The sequence below is a fragment of the Pungitius pungitius genome, chromosome 11 (genome assembly GCF_949316345.1).
Source record: "Pungitius pungitius chromosome 11, fPunPun2.1, whole genome shotgun sequence".
Lineage (NCBI taxonomy): Eukaryota > Metazoa > Chordata > Actinopteri > Perciformes > Gasterosteidae > Pungitius > Pungitius pungitius.
Genome location: NC_084910.1, coordinates 19,885,290 through 19,910,517, shown reverse-complemented (window position 1 = coordinate 19,910,517; position 25,228 = coordinate 19,885,290). Strand labels below are relative to the sequence as shown.

At 47.4% G+C, this 25,228-nt stretch overlaps 1 protein-coding gene across 2 annotated transcripts in view; it reads left to right on the top strand.

Moving 5' to 3' along the window:
• Positions 1–13,467: 13,467 nt before the first annotated feature.
• Positions 13,468–25,228, top strand: part of prdm1a (PR domain containing 1a, with ZNF domain) — a 19,949-nt gene continuing 8,188 nt past the window's right edge. Inside the window, exons 1-2 of one of the 2 annotated variants that reach the window (XM_062565749.1) lie at positions 13,468–13,695; positions 24,256–24,549. In XM_062565749.1, coding sequence (XP_062421733.1) covers positions 24,277–24,549 — 273 coding nt within the window. In that variant the 5' untranslated portion in view covers positions 13,468–13,695; positions 24,256–24,276. Of the gene's footprint in view, positions 13,696–21,820; positions 22,000–24,255; positions 24,550–25,228 lie in introns of those variants that run through there. The other variant, XM_037454048.2, reaches the window with a different exon arrangement.

Here is a 25,228-nt window from a genome sequence, read left to right as displayed (position 1 = left end):
ACAATGTATTTATATATAATATGTGTTCATCCCCTTTTCATTTTATGATAAGACAACTAACTTTATTGATTATAGCTCAGCACTGTGACTTTCTTAAATTGATTGAATTTCAGTTTAAAGGTAAAGAATAAAGTCTAAAGGTCTGCTCTGGTGGGAGTTTTGAATTTGAGTTGAATATCACTCGAGCATCGAAGTCAGCAGTTATCAGTCTAACTCACTCCGCCGGATTCATTTCAAATTATTTTATATTAAAAAGCATAATAATGACCCAATAAAGGGCACCTCATCAAAGCTCTACCATCAAGAAATTATTGTGATCCAGTCCACGTACCTTCATGAGGACAATATTATACTTTATCACAGTGTGGCTGGAGAAAATTGATTTTAAAAGTTGCATTAGTTTTATAGAAAGTTAAACTCAGGGATGTTCCCAACTCGTGAATTTTTTATGTGAAATTGTGAAAATAGGACCATAGATGTAATGCTTCATTCTGCCCAGTTCTTCATCTCTATGTGTGTTTGTGTGTGTGTGAGTGTGAGCGTGTGTGTGTGTGTGTGAAGTAAAGGTGCTTTAGTGCTAAGCAGAGAACAGTGAGGTGTGTAAGCCGATCTAAACTGTGGCCAATCCACAGAGAGAGAGAGACAGAGAGAGGACTAAAAATTGACAGCAGCAGCGTCGCTTTCACTGCTGCTATCACCCCGTGTGTGTGCGTGTGTGTGTGTGCGCGTTTGCGTGTGTGCGTGTGTGGTTTTGTGTGGTAAAAGAGCAGCTATAAAAAGACTAGAGTTACTGAACACAAGGTGGGTTGAAAAAAAAGGAGAAAGAACAACAATAGCTGATATATACTTACCCACACACACACACTGCCGGGTGCCCTTTGACCCTGTCAGCTGCCGCCGAGCTTGCTTTGGGCTACGTGCCGCGCGACAGGTGAGCAGGCTAACGGACGGCCGCCTGGGATGGCTGGCACGCCTCGCATTTCGCACACACGCTCACACACACCGACAAAGGGGGTTAAAAGCATTCATATGTACATACATACACACAGGCATGAGGTCAGGGCCGGGTCGGGCCCAAAGCACACACACAAACACAAACACACACGTGCACACACCACTCCTTGCATTCCTACATATGTCAGTTGTATAATTAAAAGGCTCGCACCTCTTTTGTCACTCTCACTGTGACACACACTCACTGCTCTGCCGCGCAAGTCGGCTGCGTAGAAAACATTTAAATACTTATAATTTATATCAGGCTCGCTATCTTTAAATGATTTACTTTATTTTCTTCCCCAACGGACTTTGTTTAAACACAGACACAAAAATCCCCCTTGAGTCCAGTAGCGGGCTTAGCTTCATTATCTGTTAGCGCTGTTTGCTGTATTAGCCACTGTTAGCTCTGTTTGCTGTATTAGCCACTGTTAGCTGTTAGCTCTGTTTGCTGTATTAGCCCCTGTTAACTGTTTGCTATTTCTGGAGTATTAGCCATTGTTACCTGTTTGCTCTGTTTGCTGTATTAGACATTGTTAGCTGTTAGCTCTGTTTGCTGTATTAGCCACTGTTAGCTGTTAGCTCTGTTTGCTGTATTAGCCACTGTTAGCTGTTAGCTCTGTTTGCTGTATTAGTACCTGTTAGCTGTTAGCTCTGTTTGCTGTATTAGCCACTGTAAGCTGTTAGCTCTGTTTGCTGTATTAGCCCCTGTTAACTGTTTGCTATTTCTGGAGTATTAGCCATTGTTACCTGTTTGCTCTGTTTGCTGTATTAGCCATTGTTAGCTGTTAGCTATGTTTGCTGTATTAGCCCATGTTAGCTCTGTTTGCTGTATTAGCCCCTGTTAGCTCTGTTTGCTGTATTAGCCCGTGTTAGCTCTTAGCTCTGTTCGCTGTATTAGCCCCTGTTAGCTCTGTTTGCTGTATTAGCCCGTGTTAGCTGTTAGCTCTGTTTGCTGTATTAGCCCCTGTTAGCTGTCAGCTCTGTTTGCTGTATTAGCTGCTGTTATGAGCATCATGTACTGTATATTAGACTTTATGCTGTTATGCTGCGGTTTTTTCAGCCCTGCTCCAGGAGTCTTGAATTTGAAGACTTTCCAATCACTGAAACACGGCTCTGTGTTTAATAATACTGTCGGTATTTGTGAGCCCACAAACATTGCTGTGTTTTTAATTTAACAAATGCAGGAATCAATGCGATAGACGGAAGAATGCTTCTACGAACACAACCTGAGTCCGTCATTAAAGGGACATCCAGGTGTGAGGTTCTTCTACCTGTAACTAGACGCTCTTTAATGCGATCACTGCTGCTGATTGGTTCAGGCATTCCAACGGCATCTCATTATAAAACAGGCTGGTTGGCAGCGCTCCAGTAAATACTACAGCCCAGGTGTGATAAATAATGACTGATAACACTGGAGAGGAAAAGCTGCTGGCACACGACCAGAATAGATTCTGTGTGAGTGTGTGTGCGTGTGTGTGTGTGTGTGTGTGTTACACAAAGGTCCCTCAGGGTTTACTCAGTCCTTCATAAACCTGTTTCATTTATGAACCATTCAGGCCGATGACATGGAAATGAAGCTCGAAGACATATAATTAAGTTACAGAAACGTAATGATTGGATATCCGGCTATCCGTTGCTTGATTTCCATGAGTTTAAAACTTGTGACTCTCCGGCACACTTTGTACTTTAGCAATGAACAGAAATCCTCGTCACCTTTGGTATTTCGACTAATGGCCACTTGTTGCTGAGTCACATCGGTGGGATGTTGACTCTTGTAGTAAACATGACTGAACACAAAGAGGCTCCCCCCGAAGGCCCCACGACTGCTGCTTACGTCAAGAATGACAAGCACAAGAAACTATTCTCAGCGCCCCACAAGTAAAAGTGTGCTTTACACACGGGCAACAATAGCTGGAGCACATTTTTTGGGGGAGTGTTTCCTTCCTCATTAAAGGGTTGGAGGATGGAGGGTGTCGCGCTGCTGGGTGTAAAAGGGACAAACACACACCCAAACAAATACACCCTGTTCATGTCTGGTGTGAAAAATGTAAATATGTGTCCAAATCTCACTTCCATCCCAGGCGGGATGTTCATGTCAACAGAGCCAAGACGTTTTATGACCGTGTGTACGATCCAGGAGGAAACGCATTTCCCTACGAGCTCAGTAAAGTCTTAAAAACAGTAACTCAGAGCTTTTATCACAAGGTATGAACTGACTTTAAGGCTTGAACGGACAAGAAAACTCATCGTGTTGAATCCTAAAGACAAAAGATGAGCAAAACTTTTCTTCGATTGTGCGTTTTCAGCCTTTTGAATGAGTTGATTTTCAGATTCTGTGTCAATTTTGTGGGCAGAATCCATTAAGTCAAAGGAAAGTGAAATTAAGTCAAATCAACGATGGTGACAGGAATATTTGATCACAGTCTGAAGGAGACTCAAGTTTCTGAGCTCAGCGGAAGAGTCACAGGACCGGAGGAACCAGCGTCTCTCCTGATGGAGAGGTCAGTGTGTGCAGGTTGGTGAGTAAATGTGGGCGGGGCTTTAAAGGCTCGGAGCCTATCGGACTACTGATAAATAACAGAGTAATAAACCCGAGGGAGAGCGACAGAGAAACACAGAGTGGAGCCAGACACTCTGTCTCCACTCAGCTTCGTCATTTCCACTGTGTGTGTGTGTGTGTGTGTGTGTGTCAGCCTGTTTATTACCTTTTGTGTGTGTGGGGGGTGGGGGAGGGTTCAGGGTGTGTCGTGGTGTGTGTGTGTGTGTGTTCTTGGTCAATCTGTGCGTTCCAATATGTGTGTGTGTGCAAAAGTCAATTAGAATCAATTTGTACTCTCAGCTGTTTGCACCCCCCCCCCCCAACAGACCACCATGCCCACAACTCCCTGTGTGTGTGTGTGTGTGTCAGCTTGTTACCTTGTTATTGCAGAACTGATGGGTCCCTTTGGTCACTGTGTGTGGGTCAGTTTGGTCAGCAGTGTGTGCGTGCGTGTGTGGGTGTGTGTGTGTGTGTGTGTGTGTGTGTGTGTGTGTGGCCGAACGACTAAATTGGAGCAACTCAGATGATCAGCTTCCATCAGTCAGTGGAAATAAAAACCCAAACACGGGGAGAGGAGTCTCTCACATGAATTTACTTTAAAGAGCGAGGGGACGGGGGGGGGAGACAGGACACAGTCAAACACGGGACACCTGTTCAGGTCGGCACTTTTAATCCGGCCTCATGTCTCTTTCAGCAACAGATGAAACTGATCCATCCGCCCTGTGCTTGAAGTTAAAAAAAGTCTCATTCACATAATCTGGTATCAGAAATCATTAATACACCCTAAATAACAGAGACCAGGACACATCAGGTTTGGACATATTTTAAGGTTCTTGACTTATGCCACTTCAATTCAGAAAACATTTGAATTATTTAAAAGTTTCTCAAATACTTATTATTATGTTCACTAATTTAAAACATTTAAAGTGACACAGTGTTGTGTACTATGTGTTCATCATTGCTGTTATTTGTGTGCATATTGTTCTTGCTGAAAAGGTGACGGTTTGCCAAAGAGTAAAATGTCGACGTGTCCCGAATGCAGCGGGCGCTCACTCTCTGCGAGAGACGAAGAGAAGCAGTTCACGCTCTCTGAATCCACCTTTTGAATGAAAGGTTGCCAGGTTTGCTCAGGGGCTCGGTCAGGGTTCATGAGACCCGGTTGTTTGTCCCGTCGCTAGCTGTGACCCGCTGACATGTTTCATCAGGGTGTTGCAGTGCCGGCCCGTTGGGCCTCTATACTTTCTATTTCACTGTGTGTGTGTGTGTGTGTGTGTGTGTGTGTGTGTGTGTGTGTGTGTGTGTGTTTGTGTGTGTAAACAGGGCTCACCTTGTTCCAGGACCATAAAGCTGGTGTGTTTTATCAGTGATTGATTGCTCGGGCCTCAACTCAATGCATTAGCAGCTCCCATATCTCCAGTGCCTGGGAGTGTGTGTGTCTGTTTGTGTGTGTGCGTGCTACGAGGAGCTGATGACTAGTTGTGGTGGTTTCGGTTACTAAAGCGTGACTCTGTCTTGTTTTGTCAGAGAGCTACATGCACTGATTATTAAGTTGCGTTTCCCTGTTGGCGTGTCTTCGGTTGTGTATATTTACGTGTTTATGTGTGTGCTGGCATGTATGTGTGTGTGTTAGTGTGTGTGTTGCGGGTTAATGATTGCAGGGTTTGTCGTATGAGTGGCTTCCTGTGGCTTTAAACCCGGTGCTGATAAAGAGAGGGGGACGGGGGGGAGCAGAGGGGGGGGGGGGGGGGGTTACATCAGGACACACAACAGTACAGTAATAAATATTTGTTGTGAATTGTTTTGAGATTTTGTGCCTGTTTAATAATTATTATTTCCACTGCATTTTATTGCGTTATTGTGATGCTGAGTTTAACCCGTGTACCTTGATACACTTATTGTAAGTGGCTTTGGATAAAAGTGTCAGCTAAATGAAAGATGATAATGTGAAACATAGCTGGACCTGATGAGTAACGTCGTTAACAAAAGAATGCGAGTGTGTCTGGAGCCGCTCTAACACACCTGTTTGTCTTGTGATGACAATAATCACTTTAGCACAAAAAAACACACACGCAAATCCACGTATCCTCATGAAACAGTTTGTACCAAAAAGTCATCTTTCATGGGGTTTCTTTTCTAAAGTCAAGCAACACGCGTCTGCTCATTACATAAATACGCCTTTTGTTGCATTCTTTAAAACTTATTTATTAAACATAAATTAATGTTTAATTGTTTGGATGAACCTAAATGTCTCCTTTCCTCGTCTTTTTGTGTTCTCTTTACTTCGTGGTTACAAAATGTTTTGTCCTTTTCCATATGAATTATGTTTATTTTGCATTTTGTTGTCACACACACACACACACACACACACACACACACACCCCTCGGTCTTGCCTCCCACTGTTTCGGATCATGTGAGTGGCCAGTTAACTAAACATTAACCAGGCTGAAGACAGTCGGTCCACTGTGTCAGTGTGTCCACCCTGCCGATTATTCACAGCATGACAGTGTGTGTGTGTGTGTTTGTGTCGCAATAGTTGCAGGTTTCTCCTTCAAACATAAGGAGACCCAACCAGTTACCTGTGTGTTCAAGTGAGTGTTCAAGTGTGTGTGTTTGTCACTATTGCTTTGCGCAGCGTGTCCTTAAACTTATCTCTTTACGTGGACGTGAGACCATCCTGAGGCCGGGCTGTGTGTGTGTGTGTGTGTGTGTGTGTGTGTGTGTGTGTGTGTGTGTGTGTGTACATGCCAGCAGGGTAATTACAGGCTCAGTGCAAGGCCTGGACAAATTACAGAGGATCTCTCTCTGTCTCTTCCTACCTCTCTCACTCTCTTTCTCTTTCTCTCTTTTTCTAGCGTGCTTCACATTAAGAACTCAGTCAGATCTGACCACAACAAAACAGACACACTCGCACACACACACGCTCCATAGTGGAGACACACCTCTCCTCTTTTGAAAGGAAACACAAAAAATGTCCCACCAAGTTGCTGAATCTTGAAATTACTCTTAAAAAAATTGAAATGAAATTCTGGGAAGGTGTTCGGATGCGTCACTGTTTAATGTTGATTTAACTTCCTTAGTGCTCAACCACTGTCAGACCCCTTTTGTTTGCATAATAATCATTTGTATAAGTTATTTATTTCATTTGTGTCCCCAGTTGAGTGTTATGAAAAGTATGTGTACACAAGAAGTTCTTCAACAAGTCTGATGAGTCAAAACTCACCGTCACGACCAAGCTAACCGAGGCTAGCTCTGAGTTCAAAAGCTTTTAATAAATGTCAGGCTCCAAAAAGAACTTCCACATATTTTGCCATTTTTTTAAACTTAAAACAGACTTTAACTGAACATTAATCCTAACGTCTACTAAACTCTCCTGGTTGAAGAGAGACAGTCGACCAGTCGAGGGAGGATGAGTCCCCGCGAGCTAACACGCTAACATGCTAACACCAGCGTGAGCTACCGCCCGAGGCTACTAAGATGTGATTTGTTGTTTTTAAAGTGAGAAGAGTGTGGACTGTCTCCCTATCTCTGCTCATCACGGGTCAAAGGTCAGATAAGGACTGTCTTCTTGGAAATGGAGTGGGGGGGGGGGAAGGGGGTGGGGGGGTCACATGATGACAGGACAGGAGGAAGAGGAAGGCGGAGGGGAAGTAGTTAGTGTTAGCACGCTACTGGTGTTGATAGGTGCCCTCAGGAAGGTGTTTGATAAGTGAGGTTGAGGGTTACTGAGTAACTAGAACTCTGTTGGGTAACAGGTTAGGGGTTCACCCCCCCACCCCACCCCCTCGCTCCAGAGGGGGCGAGGACCAATATTGACAGGTTTGCGGTTTGATTCCCTTTAGGATCTGCTTTTTTGGTAGAGATGACCAGACGTCCCGCTGAATGGACGCATGAAGCTGCGTACGGGATCGAACACAAATATTTAAAGCCCATTTCTGGAAGGATTCCCTTTTCTCTTGTTTTGCATGTGTGTGAAAACGTGCACGTGACGTGTGTGCTCATTTCCCCTCATTGCATATGATGGTCTACCACTGAAGGTCAGATGTTAACGCAGCTCCACAAATGTCGTTTGCTTTCATTTTCTCATATGAACAAGTGTGTGTGTGTGTGTGTGTGTGTGTGTGTAATGGGTTCACCTGCAGTGTGCTCCTGGTATCACTGACAGTCTGCACCCTGCCCCGTCACCTCTTCACCTCCACTCATGCTGCATTCGTCCTCATTGATTTTCTCAGGACGAATAGTTTGATTTTCCACATCGAGACCAAAAAGAAAAGCCGTGGGCCTCCTCCTCCTCCTCCTCCTCCTCCTCCTCCTGTTCAGACCTCATGATGTGCCGCCAGTCTGTAAAACACGTCCCTCTTTGAAGGTATGTGCTAATAGGAGCTATTACGCTCACTCTTCTCCTCCCCGCCCTTTACTCACAAACACCCCCCCCCCCTCCTTTTTCTCTCTTTCTCCTGCACTCCGTCCTCATTCTTTGTCTCTAATTAGCCGTGTGTTAAACTCGGCGAAGGAATGTCCCGACAAGCTCGTAAAAAATGACATCAAACTCCCCGAGGCGAACAGATTCAACCTCCCCCCTCGTACACCAAAATATATCCAACAGCTACAGACAAGGTCTAGTTTCGATATATTTTGGTAATTGAAATATTCAGACTTCTTTGTCTTTCATTTAATTTGTTTTATCTGCTCGGATCTGAACATTGTGTGTTTGTGTTTTCAATTGAGAATTATGAAATGAACTTTTTAAAGTTGTTTAAATTACACTTTAATTTTCAGATATTGTGTCAGACTGTATTTATATTTGATTTAATTTATTTAACATCCACAAAAACCAACTTATCCAGGACACTTAATTCCAGACATGGTACCAAGCCGTTAAAAGACATAAAAACATTCATAAAAATCACTGTTCCCTCCTTTCTTCACTCATTCACCTCTTCATCATCTGTGATGCTTCCCCCTCGATGGGGCCACACAGTCACTCCTTCACGAGGACGGAAAGAGCAGCGCGTGACGCAAATGTACACGGGACAAAAGCATCGGAAAGAGGAACGATGGGGAGGAGAGGGGGGGGGGCAGAGGAGCAGGAGGAGGAGGAGGAGGAGGAGCAGGAGGGGAGAAAAGAGGGATGGGTGGAGGAAGGGTAGACTGGGGTCAGAGCTGACGTTGGGGGGGTGGATGTGGGGTCAAGATGATGAAGCAGTAATGGAAGTGTGTGTGTGTGTGTGTGTGTGTGTGTGTGTGTGTGTGTGTGTGTGTGTGTGTGTGTGTGTGTGTGTGTGTGTGTGTGGTACCAGAAGACGTATGGCTGGTCGACAGAAGAGAGAGAGGCAGATTACAGCGGAAGGTAGAGAAGGTAATGGCCTCGACGTGGGCGTGTACCTGTGTGTGTGTGTGTGTGTGTGTGTGTGTGTGTGTGTGTGTGTGTGTGTGTGTGTGTGTGTGATTTACATTTCTGGCTGTAATTAGTTGCTCAAACAAGTTTTAGTTCCTGAACGACAAACAAAACAATGACTCTGCAACCTTTTACAGGTCAAAGGTCACAGCATCCAACCCATGATGAAGACTCTGAAGTATTCACTCAGTTTGAGTAGAATATTATATGTATTTTACATACTCTCATGTTCTCTTAATCTTTCTTTCTGCTTTTTGGGCTTCTCGCTGCCTCTCTGATGGCGTTCAGCCTTTAGCTGAATGTGAGACGCACAATGCTTATGTAATCATGACATGAGGCTACTTTGTGTATCGAGACCGAGACTTTGTGTCATCATTACTGGAACAATTTAAACGTTAAATCATTTGTAAAACAAATAATAATAATCTCGATCTCAGCAGTGTGTAAACAGGCGGATGAACCGACCGGTTCTGAGAGAGAGAGGGAGATGACCTCTGATGGGCCGCAGCGACAGACAGAGGTCAGGTAAAAGGTCATCCAGGGGTTGTAGAGATGGAGGAGAGAGGGGCACATCAACACGTTGTCTAATACCTACCCCGTGTGTGCGTGCATGTGTGTGTGTGTGTGTGTGTGTGATTGATCCGTCTAACCCGGTGGCCGCGGCTATAAAGCCTAAAGAGACCGGAGATGAGTGTGTGTGTGTGTGTGTGTGTGTGTGTGTGTGTGTGGGGAGGGGCTGAGGGATGAGAGGCGATCCGTCTCCCGTGGCGACAGGCCGGACCGTGGACTCTTCCGCTTCCTCTAAATATTTACAGAGCGCTGGCCAATCCGAGCCAAACAGCGTCTGCCCCCAGCCATGACACGCAGTGAGTCTGTGTGGGTGTGTCTGTGTGTATTTGTGGTGATTACACACATTTTCACCAGTTTGGACTTGCTGAGTCGTGCTCCCGGAGATCCACATTTTGCACTCACTTAACGCGCTTTTACAATTAATATCAGACCAACTATTAGCCCTGACACACACACACACATGCTCTCTGTCACACACGCGCGCACAAACACAGTTACACAAACACGTAGAGTTCCCCCCAGAGTTACACTAAGTGCTGCGATTAACTCTCTCAAAAGCACACTCAAATTCATCTAAACATGCAAAAACACATCCATCTCCTGTGCGTACACTCTCCCACGCACACACACACACGCACACACACACGCACACACACACGCGCACACAGCACGTGTGCAGTGAAAGTGCTCGGCCGGCCTGTTTGAGAGAACCGTAAATGAATAAAATGTGTTTGAGCCGCGGAGAGGAAGTGGTTTCCAGACCGCCTCAGCATGTTGGGAACAGCTGTGTGTGCGTGTGTGTGTGTGCGTGTGTGTGTGTGTCTGAGCGTGTGTGATTCAGCATGTTCACAAGCACCATGTTTTCATCCTGAGTGTGTGTTTGCATCTGCGTATCTCTTGATGTGTGTTTCCACATGTGTGTGTTTGTCCTCGTATCCTGCATGTGTGTGTGTGCGTGCGGGGGGGGGGGGGGGGTTGAAGGGGGGGTTGAAGGGGGTCTGTTGACCACTTGAGATTAAACCACAGGCCAGACAGAGCTGTGTGTCATCGGGCCGACCTCCATGGAGCCGAAACCTTCTCAAGAACAGTTTGTAACTTTCTTCATTTTCCGTTAATCATTAATCATTTAAATTTGATATAATTCTTAATAATTCTCCAAACCATCTGTGGACCCCCCCCCCCCCCCACACACACACACACACACACCTTACTTCTTCACATCCTGCCTTTCTTTCTACTCCCACTTCCCTTTGTTATTTCCTTTAGGAGATAATGAGACCGGCCGTGTGTGTGTGTGTGTGTGTTTGTGTGTGTGTGTGTGTGTGTATGTGTGTGTATGTGTGTGTCCAACCTCACGCCCATTTTACGCAATTATGACGTGATGCTCATTCATGGCGTCGTGCTCGTGATAGTCCCGCCCCCTTTTTTACGTGTATGAGGACCTCTCTGAGATCCAGAGCCTTCAGAAACACGTCCTACAATAAAATTCAACCTTGTCTTTCTTCATTCAACACATTTAATACCTGAGGCCCGTCTGAAAGAAACAAATCCATGAGGAGACCTTCCTCCAGAGATCTTCATCTTCATGGTTGTTTATACTATAAATTTATGCATCAGATAGCTTCTGTCCGGTGGTGCTTTGATGCTCACCATGTTCTTCATCACTTTAATTGATCATCAATGACTCCAGTTGACTTCACAGGGCTGCTTCTCCATTTAACCCACACTCCTCTTCATCCTCCTCTTCATCCTCCCCCATTTCATCCTCCTCCTCTTCATCCTCCCCCTCTTCCTTTCCCTCTGTTTTATTCAAACTGTGTGGCTTCAACTTCCGCCCGTGCCCATGAGCCAGATCTTCTGATCTTTACACGAAACAGATCAGGCTCTCCCTCTCACACACACACACACACACACACACACACACACACACACACACACACACACACACACACACACACACACACACACAGGCTGAACACGGAAACACACGCCTTCACCTCATCAAAGTGGTGGAAGTGTGTGTGGGACGATGGATTTGATGGAAAGGTTGGGGGGCTCGGAAGTGTTTTTGTGTTTTTGTGTGTGTGTGTGTGTGTGTTTGTGTGTTGAGGGGGTGTGCACACATGGACGCATGGACGCACACACACACACACACACACACATCCAGCTGGGACTTATCAGTGTTTACTCTCTCCTGTCTGACTGTACTTAAACTTTACCTCCACTCTCTCCACACACACACACAAACACACACACACACACACAGACACACACGGACACACACACACACACACACACACACACACACACACAGACACACACACAGAGGAACAGCCACCCAGCCAGATCGGGGGAAGCCTTTATCTGAGCATGGCGCTAAGCTGTGAATGGTCATGTGTATGTGCTGCCAGTGTGTGTGTGTGTGTGTGTGTGTGTGTGTGTGCGTGCGTGTGTGTGTTTAGCTTGGCAGACTGCCAGGGAAACTGAAGCCAAACTTCTCTGTACAGCAGCCACGCGCCGCACCCCCCTCCGTGTGTGTGTGCGCTTGTACCTTGAGACTAAATGATAATTTACATAGATGTGTGAATGACGGACAGGACGGAGGGGGTCCAGGACGGGGATCAAACACGTGTCCATCGGGTCTCGTCACTTTCACAGTGGTTCTGGTCTCGGTCGGATAAATATAATAAAATTAACCCTGGATTGGACCACGAGACGGGACGTGTTTACTTCATCAACATCTCCCCCAAACCCCCCCCCCCCCCTTTAAGCTAAAGCTCTTCTTTCAGGCCGTCCTGGTCAAACAGCCACGCTAGGCCAGCGCCTCGTTTACCATCGGCGTGGGACGCGGCGCCAACGTAAACAAGACGTCACCATGATGAGCGCAGAGCAAACTGCGAGGGGAGGGACCTTCGATGGATGCTTCCCGCCCCCTGACAGCCTCGGTAGCCACATTTTAGGGGGGGGGGGGTTCAGTTGCAATCATCAATAAATGTGAGACCACCATCTTTTGGCGAGCGACCAGGCGGCCGCCTCGTCTTCTGGGGGATTTAAACTTGCATCATCTGCAATGACCCCAAAATCCCATGAAGCAGGGGACACTTTACGCTCACTGTGTGTGTGTGTGTGTGTGTGTATGTGTGTGTGTGGCTTTGAGCCGAGACGAAGTCCTACTTTAGACTCACATACACACACACACACCCCCTCGGCTGTTCTCTCTCCCTCCCGTGTCCTTGCACAGCCGTGACCTCACCTGAGATAACACCGAGAGGGTGTGTGAAGCGCTTCTGTGGTGTGTGTTAACGCGTGTGTGAGTGTGTGTGTGTAGCTGAGAGAAAGTGTGTGTGTGTGTGAGAGAGAGAGTGCACACCCCCATGAAGGTTCAAGGTGCATCATGTTTGGAATGACCAGGAGGAGGAGTTGTTTGGGACTGGACCCGACCACAACATCTATGACGTTAGCCACGTTAGCTCCTGAGCGTGCTAGCTCGCTACATCGCTAAACCAATCACACATGACTCTGTGCGACATGTAGCAGTGAGATCTGCTCTCAACCTGGTTCATCGCCCCGTAGATACCGTCCCAAGGACGTGCGTTGATGAAAACGCACAAACACACATATGAAGAGGTTTTTTCTGTTGGAGGCTCATTTTTTGAAATAAAATGAATGTTTTAGTAAAGACTGTAAAAACTGGAATCAGGCTCTTTTTGCGCCTTTTTCAACTTGAACACAAGGCTTGAAAGAACCACACGACGAGTCCGTTTGGTGTCGGTCTGTTGTGCGTTTTAACAAAACCTGACGGCAGGAATCTGAGAGTAAAAGTTAATGAGCATTTCTCTTTTCAAGGCCAGCTGGTCACTGGGTTAGTGTTACCAGCACTATGGCCCCACTGCATGCAGATAAGAGGCAGCCAATGTGTGTGTGTGTGTGTGTGTGTGTGTGTGTATGTGCGACTGCAGTTAACTGAGCTCCTATCTGACCTCAAGAGACCACGAACTAGTCGGATATCTCAGGCACACATCCAGACCTGGTTGGACTATTCCCAAAGCAGAGCATGAAATCTTGCCCTGACGGCTCTTATCTCAGAGTCATAAGACGTCACATCCATCTGCATTCCTGCTTTTATGGATTCCAACGCAGCTTCATGATGTCGCCACAGGAGGAAATCAGGACACGTCGTATCAAAGCAACAAGGTACGAGAGGCTGTACTTTATCGTCCAATAATGTAACAGCTGGAGGGTGTAGTTAGGCCCGATGATAAAGTAGTGCCTCAGGTTCCTTCATGCTTTTATAACACGGTTAGACATTATGAACAGTAAGTAAATAGCTGCCGTTCAGCATAAAATACTTGTAGGCACCAAACGTTGTGTGTCACATGTCATCAGTCTAGAGACAAAGAAACCGAGCTAAAAGCTAAAATGTCCTTTTACTATTATCATTATTATAATTATTATTTTCGGAGGGTCCCCTGGCTGAAAGTCCTGCGTTTGACCCGTCTGTCTTCTGGTGAGTGACACCTTCCTTTGGACACCAGGCTGCTTATTAAACGTAATTCAACTTGTGACCAATCATTCAAACCATCCTAACATGAAGGTCCAGTGGACTTTCACCCCCTGATATCTGTGGCTGTGAGGACTCCCCGGCTCCTTTTGGCCTAATTACAAAAGCAACACAAGCGGTGTGATTAAAAATGCATTGTCATTAATGGGTTTATTAATCTGATTCTGATTGGACAGCTGGGCTCTGGGGAGGACTGGTTATCTGTATTGATTTTTGGGGGCATTGCGTCTGGTTTGAGCTGAAGGCTTTGAGCTTGTTTTGTCTGGTTAAAGAACCTGTTGGTTTTTTTCCATTCTGAGGCTGAGCTTCATCCATCCACTGCTACTTTGACCCTGTGAAAACCCTTTTGACGGAGCAGAACCCTTAAGTCCATCTCGGAGTCCTGCCGTTACAGCAGAGCATGCGGCACCTTTAATCCATTTAGGGCTTTGCGGGGGCTTCAGACCAGGAGACGACACCTCATTCGCCCTCAGGAGGTTTTCAGCGTGTCACAGAGGTTGTGGCACCGGTTGATGCGAGGGTTCCGACTAAGGTTTGAACCGGGGTTAAAGAGGGGGGGGGAGGGGGGGGGTTTAGGGGCCCAGGCTTTGGGCGGGATGGAACAAAAGTGAGAATGCTTCATTACGGCTGTTTTGGGGGAATCGGAGCAACAAATCCCTTCGTGCCCTTGAATGTGTAAGTTTTAGGGTCAACACTGGGGGGCCGTCTTTAGGTTTGGATCCAGTACCAACGCAGGCGGGGGGGCCGGGGCGCTGTGATCAGAGCGGCCCCCGGCTGGCACTACTGTCCCAGTCCTGGTCAGCACTTTAGAGACAACCCCTGATCTCAGAGGGACCCCGGAAAGCTACTCCTTGCAGGTTTCTGGGGGGGGGGGGGGGTTATGGAAGCGGTCATCTCGGAGGGTCACAGCGAGGGTTCAGAAAGGAGAAGGGGTCATCCATGGCTCCAGGACCAAGGGGGTGGGAGGGGGGGGGGTTAACAGTTGTGGTCAGTTCCCGGTGTGGAGGACCCTCGGGGGCCAGTGTGGCGTCCAGGGGGGGGGGGGGGGGGGGGGGCTGCAGCCAGGTCAGCGGGTGATGGATGAGGCCGAGGCTGCTTATGGCAGGTGCCCATCGGTCCTGACCGGTCCAGCTTAATCAGCAGAGCACTGGGACAACAGACCCCATTTAGCCACCTAATGACTGCTCACTCATCTGGACACACACACACACACACACACACACACACACGCGCGATGGACTGTTAATGCGCTGCTTGTAGTTTGATTAGGTCTCACAGCTGAGCGCACTGAGCCTCTGCCGACGCCTCCCGTCCATCACGAGCTCTTCGTCTCAATGTGACGTCACGCGTCCAAAGGGACACGTTTCATTCATTTCTTGTTTTGTGTCTGGTATTTTAAATGTGTTGTTGTGCGTGTGTGTGTGTGTGTGTGTGAGCTGCACTGTTGTCAGTTGGTGACCCACTTTCCGCTGACCGCGGTTCATTGTCTCACTGCTTTCTGCCTCATTTGGCTAAAGAGCGAGTTGTGTGTGCGTTTGATTCGTGCACCTTTTCAAACACTTTGTGCAGCTTTTGTCCCATTTTACGACCATTTTGCTCCTCAGTCGGTGTGAGGACAGCGTGCTCCCACCGAGCTAAAAGCTTTAAAAGCTTTAAACTGAACCTCTGCGAGTTCCTTGGAAAGCAGAGAACGTGTTTCCCCCCAAACGGAGGAGGAGATAACAGGAAAGTTGGAGAGACTCTGTTTGTCTTTCCACAGTTTAGGAGACAGGAGACGCGGGGTGTCAACGATGCGTCAACAGTTGTCCTCACTCCTCCTCTCAGCCGTGCTGCTAGGAATGTGTGTGTGTGTGTGTGTGTGTGAGGGCGTGATCACATTAGTGAGAGTAGAAAGTGTTAATTGGACAGTTAATATCAGAGGTGCGAGTTGTAATTACCATAATGTGAGGCGGTTAATGAGGTTACGTTTGTGTATTGAGAGTTTGTTTTCATTCGAGGACGCACACGAACCAGCAAACTCTTCTTCTGCATCACTTCCTGTCGTCTCCGTCTGCACCGAAAGGATGGAACGCTGAGGAAAGTAATCAAGGAGACTGAGATACACCTTGTTTTCCCGTCTCTGCAAGATGGTAAAGTTAAAAAATAATAAAAGTACACCGAGTTGAACTAATGCCATTGAGTGCACAAGAAGGAAGGAGGGAAGGAGGGAAGGAGGGAAGGAAGAAAAGCAAAGCACTCATATATAGGGAGACAGAGAAGACAAGAGGCCGTGGAGGGAATGTGGACAATAAGGAAGCAAAGGAGGAGGAAAAACAAGGAGCATAAGAGGAGAGGAGGAGGAGAAGAGGAGAAACAAAGTGGAAAAAATGAGATTATAAAGAGGGAAGGAAGGAATTAAGAAATAAAGAGGGGGAGGAGAGGATGGTGTAGACTTAAATCCTTGTGGATCCACACGCGGTGCTGTAACACCACAGAAGAAGAAGAATAAAAGGTGAGAGTCGCTGTGAGGATTTTCCACTTGTTACAGTTAGATGTAATATTCCTTCTGATGATGAAGTTCATCCGTGGTGGTTCAAAAAGAGATAAGAACATTATCAGAGTGGAGGTTTGATCCAGACTTTTAGATCTGAAGATCTACACCCTTTCAAACACAAATAACAACAAGTAAAACACACACTTCAAAAAGAGAAAAGAGAGAGAATTCTGATCATGAAGTAGAAGAATTATTGGTTCTCGTGTCTTTCATATTTCAAACATTCAAATGTGAATCATTGTGTCTATAAATTCACTTTTAAAGAACAACATGCCGCTTTAGGATTATTAAATGCAATCACACTCACACAGGAGAAGATAAGAGAGAAAACACCACAAAGAAGAGTGAAGTCACTCTTAATTAGATTTAGTTTTTTCTTCCACAAGCACACGGAGTCTTTAATAGTTGCACTAAAGCGGTTTCTCCTCAGGCTCCTTATAATGGGAGCTGCCCGGGCAGAGTGACGTGACATCACCGTGTGTGTGTGTGTGTGTGTGTGTGTGTTATCTCCATGCTGCTGCTGCTGCTGCATGTGGTGACTCATTCCACATTTCCGCTGTTTACTGGAATATTGCTGGGACATGTTTACGTGCTGAAGTTCTTTAATGGCTACCTGAGAGCGAGGATCGGGAAGCCTCGCGGCCCCTTCGCTTATAAAGTGCTTCACAAAAGTTGATTTATTTTGGGTTCTCAGACTGGTGCTTGGGCTCGACTCGAGAGTGACGTGCACGGGGGCCGTGACGTGCACGGGGCCCGCGAAGCGGGCCGCAGAAGGAGCAACAAACAGCAGCGAGCTCAACAATCACAAGTTGTGTGAGCTGCAGAACGAAGAAGAAGAAGAAGAAGAAGAACTTTGTAGTGATGGTTGTCAGCGAGACGCCACCACGTGCACCTTGGTCATGAGGAGGGGGTGTTGCTGAGGTGTAACTGCGTCAGGTGTAGGGTACAGGTGTGGGTGTGTGTGTTGGGTTGCGTGCTGAGGACTGTGATTAGCTGCAGACACTGAGTGGGGGGAGTCATTCTGAGGGGGGGGGGGGTTGTCTGGTTTGGGTATTGCTCAAGTTTACCCTTGGCCTGCGACAGCCATCTGTTGAGAGAGTGTGGAGATGAACCCACTCGTGTGCGGTGTGTGTGTGTGTGTGTGTGTGTGTGTGCGCGCAGCAGGGGTGGATTGGCGAGATTAGACGAGTTGGCTTCCACACCTCCTCCTCCTCCTCCTCCTCCTCCTCCTCCACGCGCGACGCACCTCCATCCCTTCTTCTTGAGGGGCCCTGACCCTACGCATGCCACGCGCTCACGGCTGTCCCTCACACACACCCACACAGACACACACACAGACACACACATGGGGGATCATGGTTGAGTCTAACCTGCCTAATTCTCCCTAATGGCTTCTCTATTCGGGGGATTAACTCCTTAAATCCACACACACACGCTCACAAACACACACACACTGAGGCTCCACCAGGCATTGGCCAACAGCACAACCGTCACACCATCGGTCTCACACACACACACACACACACACACACACACACACACACACACACACACACACACACACACACACAAAGGAAATGGACAATGGCTGATCTCTTCGCAGTGATTTGGCGAAGCATCAAATGGCCTCTGGGCTGCAATTAGAATGTTTGGGATGACAAGGGAGAGGACGGGGGAAGATGGGAAGGGAGGAGGAGCAGGAGGAGCAGGAGGAGCAGGGGGAGCAGGAGGAGCAGGAGGAGCAGGAGGAGCAGGAGGCAGAACGCATCCATGCATGTGTGTGATGTGACGTTTTAGGGTTCCAAAGAAAAGAGAAAAGTCTCCCGTGAAATGAACAGACCACGAAGCTGCTGTTGAAATCCACATTGAGGAATGTCCATCCCACCTGCAGCCCCCCCCCGAAGCCCCGCCCCCCTCTCTGCTTTCTCCCCACTTCACTCTCCCTCCTCCTCTTCCTCCGCCCCCCTTCTGCTCTCACCTCCTCATCTCTTTTATTTTTCGGAAAGGCCTCAGAGGGAGGGGGGGGGGGCAGATTTCCGCGGAACTCGCCGGCTACGACCGCCGAGCGCAGCAGAAGCTCCACATAAAGGTGTGTTTATGTGCACTTGTATGTGTGATTGTACATGTGTGTGTGTGTGTGTGTGTGTTTGATAGAGGCCCTCTGTTAAACTAACAGACACCCAGGTGGTCCCCCCCCCTCGGACCCCCCCCTCTCCTCTCCGTCTCCTGCAGGCTGCATGCTGGGCAACCGCAGAAACAAAAAGACACATTTCAATGTGACTTCAGAGCAGTTTGTGTTTAGGGGGGAGTAAACTCTCTCATATACACCAACTGCCCCCCCCCCCCAGGCCGGCTGAAGATACCCCCAAGCTAATTGGCTTGAATTTGGGGCTGTGAATGGTTGTGATGTTTCACCGCGTGGGGGTGGGGGTGGGGGGGGGGGGGGGGTCTAAGGTTTGAAGGAGTTGAGGGATTTCGCCATCGTCCACTTGGAATGTGGCCGTTTAGAAACCAGTGAACAGGAAGTGACCATATTTGGAATGAAGAGGACCTACTTCTCTGGAAGACCTGTCAATCAGTGTGTAGCCCCGCCCCTAAAGCGTTAGGGGAAACACTCCTGCAAAGCACAGATAATGTAAATAACGACACCTTCATGCCGCTATTGACAGTTATGCGTTTAAGTTACACGTATAAAAAGAACCCCCCCACCACCAAAGCTCCCCCCTGCAAAGGAACCGATTAATGTGAATAAAGTTAATTGAATCTCTGAGTGATTTAATTGATGAGCTAACAAACTTTACTTTAACGATTTTGAAACTTTTGATTTCTGCTTAAGGAAAAGAAGAAAAGACAAACGTAGATGTTTCTCCTCACCAGCTGTCCATCATTTTCCCTGTTCATGCAAAACATGTGTGTGTGTGTGCGTGTGTGCATGTGTGTGTGTGTGTGTGTGTGTGTGCGCAGGTCCATACATCAGCTCGCGTTCCTCCTCTCTGGTTGTTTTGCAAGATGAAGGATCGCTTGGTTGCAACGCATCAACATGTCCGACAGCTGTGGGACAGATCTGCAGCTGTGTGTGTGTGTGTGTGTGCGTGTGTGTGTGTGTGTGTGTGTGTGTGCGTGTGTGTGTGTGCGTGTGTGTGTCGGGGTCGTCTGTTGGCAGGAAGCAGTAGGCAGCGAGTGATGTGGTCAGACCCTCTGTCACCAGACAGAGAGACAAACAGAGGGACAGAGAGGTCCCGTCTCTTCTTCTTCTTCTTCTTCTTCTTCTCCTCGTCTCTCCGTCCTGCTTGTTTTGTTTTCACGAGAAGAGGCTCATTGAGCTTCTGATGGCTGATGAAGTTTTGAGTTCTTAAGGTTGTAATTTCTGTGAAACCTGCATCGTGTTGCAGTCAATAAACCTCACGTTACGTGTTTTATGTCATGTTTACATGTGCTGTAGAGGAATGAAGGATCAATATGGAATCAATCTGAGTGCATTCAATCAAAAGGGTCTTTAATAAAAGACGAGTCTCCCTGCAGGAAACCTTCGTGTCATTTTTCCTGCATTGTTGACATTTTTATTTCCATATTTAAATTCCTCTTTTCAAGCAACCGTTTTTTTATGGCCGATATTGTGATTCGATTCCTGTCAGTTCAACGTGTCTTATACATAAATCAATACATATAAATATATGTATCTATTTCTATCTATAGATACAGATATTCTGTGTATACATATAAATCATATATAGGGTTGAGAGAATAAAAAGAAGCAGATAAGTGATGGAAAATGTGCAAAAGGGAGAGAGAGGTCTGTGTGAAAATCATTTTTGTAAATAGTGCGGCCAAATCAAAGAGAAGCAGGGGAGGGGGGGGGTGAGTAGGAGGCAAATTGAGGGAGTCGGGGGACAATTAGATGGGAATTTCCAGTGTTAGTGAGTGAGAGAGCTTTTGTTTCAGAGAGAGAGAGAGAGGGGGGGGGGGGGGGTGATGTGTTTTAATTTAACAAAGAGACAATCATATCTGGTATTCTCACATCAGATCAATAGCATTGATCACCCAGCTGATCACTGCGTTCATTAGTACCTCGTTACCCTTTGACCCCCCCCTCGTGCGCTCAGGTTATTATTGTTGGTAACGGAGTCCTTAAAGCACTGAGTGACACAGCTGATAAAGTAAGTATAAATTATTCTAATGAGAACTTTATGGGACGTGCAGATATTTATCTCTTTGTCTGTAAACATGTTTCAGCACATTAACGATCATTTAAATTTAAATTAAACACAATCAAGTCACTTTAAAAAGAGAGAGCAGCAAACAGGGAGAGGAGGAGGGTTGTATTTTTGTAACTGCAGCTCGTTTAAACTTAACTTAACTTTACCATGATGGTGTCAAACCTTTGCCTAATTATTTCATGTACATATTTAATCCTGATATTGCAGCCTCCTGATCACACATTTGCATTCTATTGGATCTTTACTTTACTAATAGTTACTGATATTGTAGCTCAGATGAAAATACAGCGTAAAGCTAAATGAGAGAGAGAGAGAGAGACATAGACAATAAGTGGAGAGAGAGAGACTTAAGGAAATAAGAGCAGAGCCGTCCTGCCCCCTAGAGGCTGCGTGTGTGTGCGTGTGTGTGTGTGTGTGTGTGTGTGTGTGCGTGTGTTTCCTGGGGAAGAGCGGGACATCCTGTGACAGTGACTCAATGCCCCCCCCCCCCCACCCGCTAAGCACTCACGCACACACGGACACACAAACACTTATATGTTGTTTACCCCTTTTGAAGCTGCTAACAGACATTTCCCACTAAGACACACAAACACAAACAAACACACACAAACACACACACACAAACAAACACACACCAGCATCATGGTCATTGAAAGAAAACTTTATTATGAAACAGAAAAAGTTGCGTTGTCGCTGTTTGTGTGTGCGTGCGTGCGTGTGTGTGTGTGTGTGTGTGTGTGTGTGTGTGTGTGTGTGTGCGCGCGTGTGTGTGTGTAGCTCATGGCCTCAGGTGAAAGCTTTCCCGTTAAGAAGCGTGTATCTGTGAGCGTGCGCGTTTGTGAGCTGGAGGTAAGTGGAGGGTGTCGGTGTGGGCGGAGCCGGTGGGAGGGGCTACCTCGGTGGGCTGTGGGCGTGGCTCGGAGCTGCGGGGACGAGGGGGGCGGGGCCTCTCCCTCCAGCTTAGTCAGATGGACGTCTGGCGTCGTGCGGCATTTGAACACAGGACGCCGAGTGGATCACTCGCGCCTCGACACGCGCACGCACGAACGCACGCACGCACGCACGCCCCGGAGTGGAGTACCAGCGCTCGGAGCGGGACGGACTGCACCTGTCCGACACACACCGTGTACCCACAGACAGACACACACACCGCCGTCCCTATGTGCGGATGGGACCAGAGTTCCACGGTGAGTCCGGAGCCCCGGGACCCCCCCGCGCCCCCCCGGCTCCTTTTATTCTGCTCCTTCAGACATGGGACACGAGTCCCCGTGGACTTTCTGAAGAGAATTAGATTAGATCTCCTTTCTGCTTCCTTTTTTTAAACTTGTTAATTTGCGTTAAACTTCCTGCATTTTGAGGAAACAGAGAAGCAGTGAGTAGAATAAAAATGATGGAAAAACGTCTACTTTTAAGGTGGTTTAAAATCCGATTTTCGTCTTTTTTTTCTGTCATTTTTTTTTGTTTCTTTTTCTTTTATAATTCTGCCTTGATCCCAGTGTCTTTTTTTGAATGCTTGTGGGGTCTTTCCCCTTCATCCCGGAGGGTTTGAATGGAGCCGCTTTGGACCTCAGTTCGCGGTGCACACTTTGTTCTTGGCGGAGACAGCTGGACTCCGGTGGACATCGGTCCTCTTGTCCTCCCGTTAAAGGCTCCCCGGTGTTTGTGTGTCCTTCCGTCGGTCGCTGTGTTTCTGTTTTTGGTTTCACTATTCGTTCTCGTTGTTGCAGCTGTTATGCAAAGACTTCAGCTGAGACCTCAAATATTGAGAAAGTTTTAAGTTTGCTTCTTAAGTGGTTCGTTTAATGGAAACAAGGCAAATGGAGCAGGTCCTGTTGCATTGTGAGGGGGGGGGGGGGGGCAACCGTTGGTATCAATTATATTTTATTGCTGTAAATTTCCTGTTTTTACAATTTAGATGTCTTTTAGTGGGGTTTAAATTAAATTGATTGATTTGCTCGGGTTTGAGGAGTTTTAATGTTAATGTTTTTTTTTTTTTTTAATGATCCAGATTTTAAGAGCATTTTCGTGCAGGTTGAGGCCTCAAAAACAGGAAAATCTGCGTAAACATGAATACGGGATCTGATTTAGTGTTTTAAGCTCAGAGTTCGTTGCTTCTGGCGTCTGTTTGGATCTGAAATAATAGAATTATCCGTGTGGTCTCTCGCCTGCGTGGGATCAGCAGTGCGTGCGTGTGTGTGTGTGTGTGTGTGTGTGTGTGTGTGTGTAGGTGTGTGTCTTGGGTGGGATTGCGTTTGAAGTTATGTTTGTGCTGCTGTGGCCCCCCAAATGAAAAGATTTTGGCGCTCCCTTCCTCATTACACACACACACACAGACACACACAGACACACACACACACAGACACACACAGACACACACACACACAGACACACACACACATACACACACACAGACACACACACGCTGGGTTTGGGATGATTTGCCGGTTCCGCTGCAGTGCCACTCTGCTTCCAATTTTAGCTTCATTGAGACACAGACAGCATTTCCTTCCTCTGTCTTCAACCCCGGGGGGGGGGGGGGGGGGGGGTGAAGGGGGGTCATAATGTCCTCTCACATACAAACTGATAACTGAGTTACACTTAAAGCAGCCGTAAACACCGCAGAGGGGACGTGAGACGTGATTTTGAAGGAGAGGCTGTTTGATAAAAGTAATGAGAGGACAATGTGGGACAAAAAGATAACTGTGAGAGGAAGAAGATAAGGAATAAGGATTGAAACTCTTATTTTTATCTTGTGATAAGATGTCTTTTTAATGTCTCTTTATGGTCCTCCTCATCAAAGTGACTCACTTTCAGCGTCATGTGGTGGTTTTTATGGGCCGGGCGAAAGGAGAGGATTGAGAAAGCGCTCGGATTGGTCTCCCCAGGTGGGACACGTAGTTGGTTCTGATCATCAAACAAACGGATGAACGTGACATCATCACTTTGTAGATGGTTGTTACGTCTTCATTATTCCCTCATTCTCTCCTGGATGTTTTTTTGTAAATAGTCGACAAAGTAAACTGCTTCCTGTCTGGGTGTGTGCATGTGAGACCGCGGCATTAGTCAGACCCCCCCCCCCCCCCCTCACTGAGTCACCCCACATAACAATCAGAGCTCTCCTGCTCTTAATCACGCTTTATCACCATAGTTCTTTCTTTCCTTTCCTTATTCCTTATCTTCTTCCTCTCACAGTTATCTTTTTGTCCCACATTGTCCTCTCATTACTTTTATCTTTCTTTCTCTTTTCCTTCCTTTCTCTTCTCATCTTCACCTTTTTCGTTTTTTTCCTTCCTTCCTTCCTTCCTTCCTTCCTTCCTTCCTTCCTTCCTTCCTTCCTTCCTTCCTTCCTTCTCTCCTTCCCTGAACGCTCCCTTCTCTCCTTCTGTTGTCTTTCTGCACCTTTTTAATTGGTAAATCAATCTCTTTATTCTCCTCCCTCCCAGGCGACCTCTCATAGCTCGGCCATGTTGACCAGTGAGGGGGCGCACGCCATGGAGCAGGACGACGCGCACCACCGGGCCAAGATGGCCTCCGCCGCCACCACCACCATCCCGGGGGCCGACATGGAGATGGAGGAGGAGGCGGACATGACGCGGTGGGCGGAGGCGGAGTTCGAGGAGAAGTGCCTGTACGTCGTCAAGGACACGCCGTGGAAGGCGGAGTCGGACACGGCGACCAGGGCCGAGGCGTCGCTGCCCCGGAACCTCGCCTTCAAACACCCGGCCGACAGCAAGGAGGTCAGACTCGCGCACGTGCACACACACACACACACACACACACACTCGGTCAGAGGAAGCCATCTGCAGTGAGTCAGATCCCGGTCATGTAATGGGGGGGGATGGGGGGGTTGTGTCTCGCTGTAGAACCTTCACATTACAGAGACAAGTGTGTGTGTGTGTGTGTGTGTGTGTGTGTGTGTGGTTGAAGTAACTGCAGTACCTGGACCTGCTGATAGGAGGCGCAGTTCAGCATCGCAACAACGACGCATCAAACCACTATTTAAGCCGCTGAGTGAGATTAATGGAGTTTATTATGTGACCTCTGACCCCCCCCCCCCCCCCCTCTCTGATATCCAGCTGTGTGATGCAGGCTGAACACATCAGGCGCTCATGGTCAACCTGGCCGGGTGAGGTTTGGGTTTCCAATGGAGCCGGTGGGGGGGGGGGGGGGGGGCAAAAGGTCAAAGGTTGAAGCCGCTGCACAGAAGCTGAATCCCTCTTTGGGGACGTGACGGGAAAATGAAAAAAAAGCAGGAAGTTAGTTGAACTCTCAGAGAAGACGTTTCTACCTTCACTCTGAGGAGTCCTTCATGCTTCCTACACGTGTTGTTCTGTGAATGGCAGCAGACAGCAGTTTGCCTTCAGGTCACCGCTCGTGACTTCGGGGTCAAAGAGTCGTGACTTTGGGCCTTTTTTT